The sequence below is a fragment of the Schistosoma mansoni genome (assembly GCF_000237925.1).
Source record: "Schistosoma mansoni, WGS project CABG00000000 data, supercontig 0149, strain Puerto Rico, whole genome shotgun sequence".
In the NCBI taxonomy this organism is placed as follows: Eukaryota; Metazoa; Platyhelminthes; class Trematoda; order Strigeidida; family Schistosomatidae; genus Schistosoma; species Schistosoma mansoni.
In genome coordinates this window covers 705,799-718,080 of record NW_017386046.1, presented here as the reverse complement: position 1 = coordinate 718,080, position 12,282 = coordinate 705,799, and the positions used below count along the sequence as shown (strand labels likewise).

Genomic DNA, 12,282 nt, shown 5'->3' with positions numbered 1-12,282 from the left:
CAATGAATCGTAAAACCACACAAAATTAAGCATTCTAGAAAGCAACCAACAACATTCAAAATGTTTTATTCTGAATAGAGGAAAAGATCCTTTTTAATGCTACACAGAATTGTGTCTACAGATGAAACTGCGTCCATAGTAACGCCTTCTATATTGGAGAGTCTCCCTGTAAAATCATGCTCGGGAATATCTAATGGACACAAAATTGCCTCTAAATAATCTCGTACAACTAGAAAATTTACAAATCAAGTTAGCAATAGCAGTACATGATATTTTCAGTAACCAATTGAATTCACAAAGGTTTTTTTTAGCTATAAAAACAGGCAAGTGAGAGAAGCTTTACGTATATTGCTAATACATAGTGCGGACTGTAAAAGGCAAGGTGTAGCTATCCAGCCAACTTGAATGATTTTTTTAAACAACTACATTGAATCTTTTCACAACTCCTATTATCACATACCTTAATTAGGTCCACTTGTTCACAGTACAACTTACTTACTTACTTACGCCTGTTACTCCCAATGGAGCATAGGCCGCCGACCAGCTTTCTCCAACCCACTCTGTCCTGGGCCTTCTTTTCTAGTTCTTTCCAGTTCTTGTTCATTCTTCTCATGTCTGTCTCTATTTCTCGGCGTAATGTGTTCTTTGGTCTTCCTCTTCTCCTTTGACCTTCAGGATTCCATGCGAGGGCTTGTCTTGTGACACAATTGGGTGATTTCCTCAAAGTGTGCCCAATCCACTTCCAGCGCTTCTTCCTGATTTCTTCCTCCGCTGGAATCTGGTTTGTTGTCTCCCACAGTAACTTGTTGCTGATAGTGTCTGGCCATCGGATCCGAAGTATCTTGCGTAGACAGCTGTTAATAAACACTTGTATCTTCTGGATAATGGCTTTCGTAGTTCTCCACGTCTCCGCCCCATACAGAAGAACTGTCTTGACATTTGTATTGAAAATTCTAACCTTGGTGTTGGTTGACAATTGTTTTGAGCTCCAGATGTTTTTCAGCTGTAGGTATGCTGCTCTTGCTTTGCCGATCCGCGCCCTCACATCTGCATCTGATCCACCGTGTTCATCAATGATGCTGCCCAGATATGTGAAGGTTTCCACATCCTCCAAAGCTTCTCCGTCAAGTGTAATTGGATTGGTGCATATTGTATTGTATCGGAGAGTCTTGCTTTTCCCTTTGTTTATATTGAGACCTACTGCTGCTGAGGCTGCTGCTACACTGGTCGTTTTCTCCTGCATTTGTTGTTGCGTTTGTGATAGAAGAGCCAGATCATCCGCGAAGTCTAAATCGTCAAGCTGCATCCTGCCTGTCCACTGTATCCCGTGCATTCCTCCAGATGTTGACGTCTTCATAATCCAGTCGATCACCAGGAGAAAGAGAAAGGGTGAGAGTAGGCAACCTTGCCTAACGCCGGTCTTTACCTCGAACGAGTCGGTGAGTTGTCCTCCGTGGACGATTTGGCAGTTTAGTCCATCATAGGAGTTCCGTATGATGTTGACTATCTTCTCAGGCACGCCGTAGTGTCGAAGAAGCTTCCATAGTGTCGTCCTGTCCACGCTATCAAATGCCTTCTCGTAGTCAATGAAGTTGATGTACAGTGATGAATTCCATTCGATTGATTGTTCCACAATGATACGTAGAGTTGCGATTTGATCTGTGCACGATCTATCCTTACGAAATCCAGCTTGTTGATCTCGAAGTTGAGCGTCCACGGAATCCTTCATCCTGTTTAACAATACTCTGTTGAAGACTTTTCCTGGTATTGAGAGGAGAGTGATGCCCCTGTAGTTGTCGCACTTGCTCAGATCGCCTTTCTTTGGTATCTTGATGAGAAGTCCTTCTTTCCAGTCTGTTGGTACATGTTCTTCGTCCCAAATCTTACTGAAGAGGATGTGGAGTATCTTGGCAGTTGCTGTTACATTTGCTTTCAGTGCCTCTGCCGGGATGTTGTCTGGTCCCGCTGCTTTGCCACTCTTGATTTGTCTAATGGCCATGCTGATCTCTTCAATTGTTGGTGGGCCAATATCGATTGGGAGGTCTGTGGGTGCTGCTTCGATGTTGGGTGGGTTCAGTGGAGCTGGTCGATTTAAGAGTTCCTTGAAGTGTTCTACCCACCTGTTTCGTTGTTCTTCAATGTCGGTGATTACTTTGCCTTCCTTGCTTTTCACTGGTCTTTCTGGTTTACGGTAATTTCTAGCAAGTTTCTTGGTTGTATCATACAGTTGTCTCATGTTTCCCTCTCTTGCAGCCTTTTCCGCTGTCATCGCTAAATCTTCTACATATTTACGTTTGTCGGTCCTGATGCTCCTCTTCACTTGCTTGTTTGCCTCTGTGTATTCGGCTTGTGCCTTGGCTTTTTCTGCTCTTGTTCGGCTGATATTGATTGCTACCTTCTTGTTCCTCCTTGCTTCAATTTTATCCAGTGTACCAACAGTGATCCATTCCTTGTGATGGTGCTTCTTTTGGCCCAGAACCTCCTGACATGTTGAGACGATTGCCTCCTTGATACCTTTCCAGCTGCTCTCTATGGTGGTTCCCTCTCCATTGAGTAGGTCATGAAAGGCCTCGAACCTGTTGCTGAGGGCTATGTTAAATTCGTTGAGTTTGTCGGCATCTCGAAGAAAGGCCGTGTTAAACTTTTGTGATGTTGTCCGCGCCATTGTCCAGTGCTTCTTGAGTTTTAGTTTCATCTTGGCGACCAGCAAATGGTGATCGGATGCTATATCAGCTCCTCTTCTGGTTCTCACATCCTCCATCGTCCTCCTGAACTTTTTGTTGATGCAGACATGGTCGATTTGATTTTGTGTAGTGTGATCCGGTGAAATCCAAGTGGCTTTGTGTATGTTTTTGTGTGGGAATATGGTGCCACCTATGACCAGTTTATTGAAGGCACATAGGTTTGCAAATCTCTCACCGTTTTCGTTCCTTCCTCCCAGTCCATGTTGTCCCATGACGTCTTCGTATCCAGTGTTGTCCTTTCCAACCTTGGCATTGAAATCTCCCATTAGAATGGTCAGGTCCTTGGTTGGGCACTTCTCGAAGATTGACTGCAGCCTATCGTAGAATTGGTTTTTAGCGTCTTCATCGTAGTCGTTGGTCGGCGCATAGCATTGGATGATGTTCATTGTAATGCCCTCTCTCTTTGTTTTGAAGGAGGCTTTGATGATCCTCGGTCCATGAGATTCCCATCCAATAAGTGCATTTTGTGCTTTTCTAGACAGCATCAGTGCCACTCCTTGTGTATGTGGGGCATTTTCTTCTTCATGACCGGAGTATAACAGAAGTTCCCCTGAAGACAGTCGTTGTTGTCCAACCTGCGTCCAATGTGTTTCACTGATTCCAAGCACTTCCCAGGTTGTATTTCCTCATTTCCGCAGAAATTTGGAAGACTCTGCCGGTCTCCCACATTGTCCGGACATTCCATGTACCTATAAAAATTGTCGCTCTGGTTGTATGAAGGTGCATCGGCCTCATGACTTCCGAAGGAACTCGGCTTTCATCATGAGACGTCATTTTTCCTTCTACTCCCAGGGCAGAGTTTGAATGGTTTGAATGATTTTTTCTGGTTAGCGTTTTTTTAGCGAGTTGATTTTCTACGGGATGGGGTCGCTAACCCCATGCCCAACCCTCCTCCTTTACCCGGGCTTGGGACCGGCAGTAGCCCCTGGAGGAGCTACAGGCGGAGTTGTTCACAGTACAAACACCACACTTTTTCATATGAACTTTGATATAAGTGAATAAACACAGGTGTGCCTCATCGTTGACCAGATTAATATGATAATAGCATGAATAGACTTGTTTTGACTATGTTTATAAATTTGATTTATTCCTCTGTGAGATCTACACTTGTATTATTTTAACTGGGTTATTTGATCTCAGAAGAAGAGATTCACACTAAGTTGCGAAACGTCAGAAATTATTATTTCTATTCATTCGGATATTACAAATATACTATTTTCTCATCATAAACAATCCATTCAATCCACACTCTATCTGAAATTATCAAGTCAAATGTTGGTAATAATACTTACAAATTTTGGATAAGAAACTATATTGAATTATCCGGAAAGTTAGAATATAGGTTACCTGGTAGTTTGACCAATCTGTTTCCAAAAAAAGTGCAATAATATTTCCAAAATAACTGTTGCGATAGAGCTGGTATACATCAGGAATTCGAAAACTGTTAGACATTTATGAGTCTTTATCTCAACCGTTATCATTTTGTATATTAAAATGAACAGTTATGAAATATGCATGTGTTTTACTAAATTATTTTATGTTTATAATGATTAGAACAGTAAGGTCAACTACAGTTTGATTCAACATATATTGTAGGACTTATTCAGGTGGATTAAGTTTAATTTTCATGACTTAAAAGTTAGTGATTCTACTTGCTTGTTCTAAATTCTTAGTCACTGCTTATTATATCACAGAATGAAGTACTATGACTGGTTGACATTAGCTTTTTTGATAATAATATGTATATTAACCTACTCTGAAGTTGTACTGACCTATTCATTGATTATTATTCGATGTTTAAATGAATGACTATACAATCTATATTTGATATCATACCACAAAAAAGTTGTTATGCAAATGTATTCAACTAAATTTAGTATACATTTAAATTTTAATTGTCAATGATTTTAGAGGATTTTCTCTTAATCATTGGCTCCTGCTCGATCTTCTTCATTGTTGATTTGCCACGATTCATTTGAGTTGAATGGATTCTTTTAACCACTTCATAAACTAATTTCTTGCAGTATATATATAATTGTGCAATGATTCTTTGTAGCTTTCGTAATTAGATTATGGAAATAGGTAGAGAGGGTGACCAGCCCGATCTCTACCACCCGGGTGACCGCTCACGTCAATTCATGGAAACAGTCCCATGATCCGGGAGGCACGACGAGGACGTGTGAGTCGGGTTTTGCCTCCCAGTATATATATATATACTAAATTCTAACCATACTTATCGAAATCCATTCAAATATTACATAATTTACCCTCTTTTCTTCTAATTTTAATTTTGAAAAAGTGTACTTTTCCCTGTTTTGAAATATATAAAAACACGTTATTGTCGTACGATTCAAGGTAATAATAATAATAATAATGAACTTTTAATTGGTTAAAATTTTTATATCTTATGTGTAAACCTTTTGTAAAAGGACTTATGTGTAACTGTTTGATCAGTTATACAAATAGCTATTTTCTATAGAATTAAGAGGGTCTAGCAAAAAAAGAAAGAAATAGTTGACAGTTATTGTTTAATAAAGAATATTGTAATAATGAAATTGTTGAATTTCAATAGTCAGTAGATTTCGTATCTGAAATGAAAGAACTTATCAAGGAAATTGGTTAAATTCATTTACCATCACAGTATGTACTATTGTAGTGTGTGCTACTTATGTCGACAGATATAAGCAGCATGTAACACCAGTCAGAAAAGGGATGTATGAGATCAGAAGGCTATGAAGGTCGACTTGAAGAAAACAGAAACGAAAATAGGGAGGAATCGTGACTTAGAAGAATTAGACAGAATGTGAACGACAAATGATGGAACTTTACATACGAAGCATTCAATGCATGGTTCACATATTTTACCAAGAAATTCTGTAATTTCAGTATTAAGTGGTAAGTTGATTGCTCCCACCTGAGTGTTCATTTACTACACTGTACATGGAGGCGACCAGACGCGGCAGCTTATCTTTTATGGATACAGAAAATAAGTTCCTGGTAGTGAAAGTTATTCGCAGTTGAGCAGCATTAAATGTTTTTTTAATCGTTGTTGTTGGAAGATTTTTGATTACGTCTGATGTTCGATCACCTTTAAATTCCAGACTTATATAAAGGTATTTTTTGGGACGAAACAACTAGGTTTTTGTCGAAACTACTTCTATTTATATTCTTCCCTATGAAACGGTCTGGGTAGCTATTTTTCGTCAAGATTTTCCTGAAGAATTTGAGTTCTTCGTTAATGCATTCCGTACTGCATATCCGATGTATTCGATAACACAAAGAATGAATGAGATTTCTCTTTCTATTTAACGGAACTCAGCTATAGAAGTTGGTTAGCTGGCCATTCCACGTTTGTTTTCTAAAGATGGATTATTTAAAAAAACCATTACTTCTGCTCATCAGACGTATATCGAGAAAAGGGATTGATTGGTCTCGCTCCCTTTCCAACATGAGGTCTATGGAAGGGTGGTATGAATTAAAGTGAGTAAGATATCCTTTAAATCGATATTATCGTCACAAAAGACAAATATGTCGTCCATGTATCTTACGTATAGGTGAAATCGATTGATCATTGCACTGAGTTGGTCGTTTTTTGTTATTATTATTATTACTGCATTCCCGTTTACTGGTGTCTTATATTCTTAATATTTTATTCATGAATATTCATCATACCACCTTATTTATCTTTTCATCTGTATGACCTTTAATTATTGTAACAAAAACATTTTATTCCTTTTAATTATCTTATTATATTCACTAAATCTATTATTGTTACTCGTATTACGTAATCTAGTATTACAATCTTTCAGTGACATCATCTTGGTTATTCTTGTTCACATTTCTTCACGGAATTAGTACTTTAACAAGAAAAATTTCATATATATACGATTGTACGGCTTGATAAAAAATTCGTTGAAAAGAGATCTTTTCTCTGAACTTCGTGTTTTTAATGATTTACAAAATTTTGATTTTTAATGATCAAACATTTACGATTGAAGTGTATGTAATCATAATAGTTTGTAGAGCAATCATTATTATTATTATAGATTTGACTATATTTCACTTCTTCTGAGAATTCACTTACAGAGCGATAGAACAGATTTTTCGATTGTTCCATAAGTCTCAGTCATTTATTTCTCAAGAGTGTTGCCTGAAAATGTCGGAAACGCCAGAAATCTAGAAGGGGATGTCAAATTGTTTCGAAATCATAGTTTTATTGGAGAGATTTTGTGAATAGTTTTATTTTGGGGTATTATGCTTCTTCGATTGGTTTCAGTTAGATTACCAATGAAAAAACAGGGGTCTTGAACAATTGTTTTGTTTTACTATGGGACTCCACAGAATCCAGAAGGTAGGCGAAAAAGAGAAAGGCTAAAGAACACATTACACCGGGAAATAGAAGCAGATATGAAAAGGATGAATAACAACTGGAAAGAACTGGAAAGGATTACCCGGGACAGGGTTGGATGGATAGTGCTGGTGGGCGGCCTATGCTCCTCTACGAGGGGTAACAGGCGTAAGTAAGTATATATTAAGTTATCAGAACCAATAACTATTTCATATGCAATTATCTAGATACGAATTCCAAAACTTATTCAAAACGTAGTGTGATAGTCTTGAAGGAACAACTGCTTGTAGACAAAGACGGTGATTAACGTATACGAATACATTACACTAGAATATAGATAAAGCAGGTGACAGTTTAAAAATCAATTATCATTTATTACAAACAATATAGGTAAATATATGTGCGAATTCGGTGATTTAATCCACCTTACTAAATAGTTTAACCTCGTTGAATAAAACAGAAATCATACATTTGATAATTATATGAATTCAAGGTGTTAGTTTAGTTAAAAAGCAAGTAGCTAATCTATTCAGGTATATTTGAATAAGAGATATAGTCTGGATTTTAGTTCAATTGGATTCTATGTCAATGAATTAGTATCATATTTCCAATATATGAGCTAGCAATTCTGAGAAGTAACTAGAGAGTATTATTATAATTATGACTGTATCAAAAATGAAGAATGCAAAAACAGTGAACTCAGTCCAATGTAATGCATCACCGAAAAGAGAACTCTTCGCTGAACCAATCTTTCTTATTTAAAATAGAGTGGTTAGGTATTTTCAGTAACAATTAATAATTTGTAAAAATAAAACTACATTTAGAAACAGGTGGGGTATACGAAGCCGAATATTCGTATTGGATGGTTTGTAATAAAAAAAAGATGAAAGAATTATGCACATATTAACTAATATTACTTAACGATTCAAAAAATTTGTCACATGAATTACATTTTCATGAATGTTTGTGTTGCTCATATATAAAATGGTTTTATGTGAAGATGAAACAATATTTTTACCTAAGTACAATTACTCATTGTTTATTGTGATTAATTTATAGTAAGTTAACATAGTTATGTAAAAATTATGATCAGGTAATTGATATGTATAAACCTTTGTTTTTGACTAAGGATAAGAATCAGGACTATGAAGTAATGGAAGGAATATTGGCCTATTGTATTCCACTAATAAGGGAACCTCGTTGGATTGATAAAACCTTGAGGTTGGCCATCCGTGTTTTTGGTCAAATGGTTATTGATAAGATAGATCTTAATGAACTAGTCGTAAGAGGTTTCCATATTCAAGTAACCAGATCAAACAAGCGAAATCTAATAAACTTTGAAGATATAAAAAGTATTCAATGTTGTATGCATATGAATCAATCAGTCTGCTTACTAGTTTAAAGATATTACAGAATAATAAAAATAGTCATTTTAATATTCTAAAAAAAAGGAATCGAGGCACAGAAAATCGAATACAAACAAAACGTTTGTCATGGGGATTTCTTAAAATGTTAAAATAGGGAATTATAAAAAAGCGTTAGAAGTTACAATCTATTCCTATGATAGTTGGTCATTTGAATGATGTGAACAAGTTCAATTTTTTTAATGGCACATATTAAAATAAATTTTAAAATCACTATTTGTTGGGGATGTTAAATCCCTAGAACTCACTTAGTAAATGATTTATTTTTGTAATTTTATTTTGAAAATTTGAATTCCTTTGTTTTCGCGCCAAAAGCGCTCCTTTCACCTTCGAGTCGTATTTCCCACTCGGAAATATCTTAAACGCTATTAGTCCGTTGTATTTTTTTAGTGTGCTATTTTGTAATGCTTCACAAGGACAATTTCATGCTGTATATATATGTTTGATTTGTACCTGTTGTGATTGCTTGTGCTTCTGGTTTCTTACGGAATATATCTTCCCTACTTCCAACTTGGACTTCTCACTTTAGTTAGCTGGGTCGGGGATGCGTCAGAATAGCTAACTTATTGGTCTCTGGTCACAAGTCTTTGTTCTGTTTGCTGACTAAGGGAATTCGTAAACCGCTTCAGACATAACACTATTATAGTTAAGTAGTTTATCTTCTTATTATTATTAAGAACTTGAATGTCCATATTGTTGATATTCAGGACAGAATTTTTAAGTCTTCATTAACATATGTACATTCTGTGTAGATTAAATTCCATAGACACTCATTTTATTACAAAATTTTTTTAAAATAAATACATTATGGGCAACAGTAGAATCAATGATGTCTGTTTTATTTATTAATTTATTTTAAGTCATCCAATTTCTATAATTATTTGAAGGAAACAAGTTAGTTTCTAAGTGAACTGTGAAATAGTTCCTGAAAAAATCTTATTATTAGTTATATTTTATCATAATTTTTTCAAAAATTAGATAAAGAGATTCTTACATCAACTTAGTAAGACTGAAAATCAAAATAAAAAAACAACTAATACTTAACTCTTTTAGATATCGAATTCTACACACAATGTCAATTTCATCAAGATTGTCAATACGCCTTATTGACTTGTAAGAACTAGCACAAATTCCAGATCAAAATAGGATTTCCTATCAACCACCTCCAACTACCAAACATGTCATTATAGTGAACTCTGAACCATTTCAATTACACTGCTGATTATATTGTAACTTGATAGTTAGAATTTGACCATCACTAAAGAACTAGACGAATATTACATTGACTACTACCCTGTCATCAATCAACGTTATGCTGTTATGTGGATTCGAGACGAATTGTTGAGTCATTCACTGAGGAAATGAATATTATGAGTATAACGTTTTAAAGACTTTAAGAAACATATTAAGAATTTGAATTTAAGTTATGTATTTGACTGCTTGTATTTACTCATGTGTAATTTTCCAGTTCTCATAATAATCAACTATCAGATAGTGATCAGAGCTAAGCTCTAAAACTCTGTGCTAGTCAAAACCCATACATAAAGCATCACAAAATCACAGTAATTATCATGGTAAGTGATTAAGAATTCAAGTAAAATTGAATGGTTGATAGCAATAATATGAGTTTATCATAAGTTTATACTTATGAGAATATTGTATTTGAATTAATTTTGATATTTAAGTGGTTGGACGTAATTGTCTGGAAAGTTTTAGTTGGCATTTATTATCAAGATGTCATTAACAATGTAATTCCACAAAAAGAAACGAGACATTTATCAATCAAAATGTCAGTTTTTCAATTATCGAGTAGATGATTCAACAAATAAATTTAAATGAAACTTTTAATTAAGACAGTAAACTAACAATAAGAAAGTACAAAACATATGAAGTGTTTTGCTAATGTTTGTATATTGAAAACGAAACGAATAATTATTAGACAATTATTGAAATAAGTACACTATTAATTAATTATTACAATTAGTACATCGAATTACAAATTAAACGATAAGTACAAAGTTTAAATTCACTTAATCTTGTTTGTTTGAATCTTCCCATTGATGTTTAGGACTGAAATTGATCAGTCTCTTATTGACATATGTGCATACTGTACGTATCGCCTCGATATAGCCTTAATCAAGCCTTACTATATACGGTATATGTAGTTGGCCTTGAGTCAGACTATTAGAGCGATGGCAAGTGATACTACCTGGTTGGCTAAATTGAAGTACTTGGAGTAGAATTCAAACCTGCGACCCTTTGGTTGAAAGACGACCGTCTTAATCACTTATTTATATGTATTAAATTATCAAGCTTCTTTCATCTTAAATTATCAAAAAATGCACATGAACGAATGCTAACTTTCTGGCTATTGTTATCAAGAAAGAATAGGTGGTTTTCTAGTATGATGTACATGAAGTAGACGGACCTCTTATTAATATTATTTTGTAAGTATTTAAAGACTTTCTGTTATTAACTTTACCCCTTTTATATTCTTCAATGTTGATCATATATTAAATTGCTCTCGTTAGTTCGATTGTTCACCATTCAATTATTCCAAGTCTCTTACTATCTAATCAAATAGTATAATAATTACTTTTAAAAGTAGCTAGTGTTTTTTATTACAAGCAATACAAGCATATGACATGTAAGAAATTCGTTTTCATAAACAATTTAACAGACTGAAAGTTATTATACAATGATACTATTCAACCTCTCTTTGATTATAAGTTGCATAACAGACATGTCACAAATAATAATAGATTAAATAGAAACTAATAATCATAAGGAATATTATGATTACGGTGATTTCGCATTTCCCTGCATTATATCTTTACATAATTGAGCTACTGATATCAAAAGAACCAATAATTTGAAAAAGAGCACTTTTTTCTTTGGTCATTATTATCACCGACTATTCCGCCATAGTGACAGTGTTATACAAATATTTATAGAAAAAGTTAAAATATCTATCAACTGAGATATTTACAGTATATTATTGTAAATCCATATGTAGTTGAGATAAATTTACTCCAGAAAAAGTTTACTTAAATTACTTTAAGACAATCTGGATTTTTTCCTCAAGTTATTTAGGCATAAGATACAAACGACACATTGTTATTTGAATAGATATGATGTTGTAATTTATGCATGACTTTTCACCCTTTGATCATTACATTTAAATGGTTTCGGGTAAAATATAAGTGTTTTACGTGATCGTTTCATAGATATTAGGCATGAGATCTGGAAATGGTTTTTATGCACTAGGAGTTCCTGTAAAGTTTATTCTTTCGAAGAGATTGATTGATATTTTCAATTTTTCCTTTGTAGTTTAGTTTTTACCCAAGCGAGTATATTACAATAAGTTAATGGATCAATTTATAATCAGTGAATGTACTTCTAGCTTCGTTATTGATGCATATAAATAGGTTTATAGTTAAAACTATTGGGCTTTTTTTACAACACAGTTCGAAAGACTTGGTTTATCGGTAAGTTGTTCGAAATTGAATGTACATTTTAACCATAACTTTAGGAAATGCAAAAGGACTACTAAACCATCACTGCCCATCGTATACAGACGGCTGATAATAACGTCATCCATTGACCAAAAACCAAGTTGATTCTAGAGAAAAAGTTGGATTCAACCGCATCTAGTATCTGACACGTTCACTAGTCGCAAACACTTTTTCGTATATACCAGTAATAAAATAGCAGAAACTTGACGTTATAAAGGTGGTGGAATCACTAATAGAAACTGTAACACTCA

At 34.7% G+C, this 12,282-nt stretch overlaps 1 protein-coding gene across 1 annotated transcript; it reads left to right on the top strand.

Annotated features, from left to right (window-relative positions):
- Window positions 1-8,194: 8,194 nt before the first annotated feature.
- Smp_204780 (unnamed protein product) lies at window positions 8,195-8,494 on the top strand (the record flags this gene model as incomplete). The annotated part of the gene is made up of 1 exon (XM_018799231.1): window positions 8,195-8,494. The coding sequence occupies one exon, from the start codon at window positions 8,195-8,197 to the stop codon at window positions 8,492-8,494; it is 300 nt and encodes a 99-aa protein (XP_018646653.1).
- Between the last annotated feature and the right edge of the window lie 3,788 nt (window positions 8,495-12,282).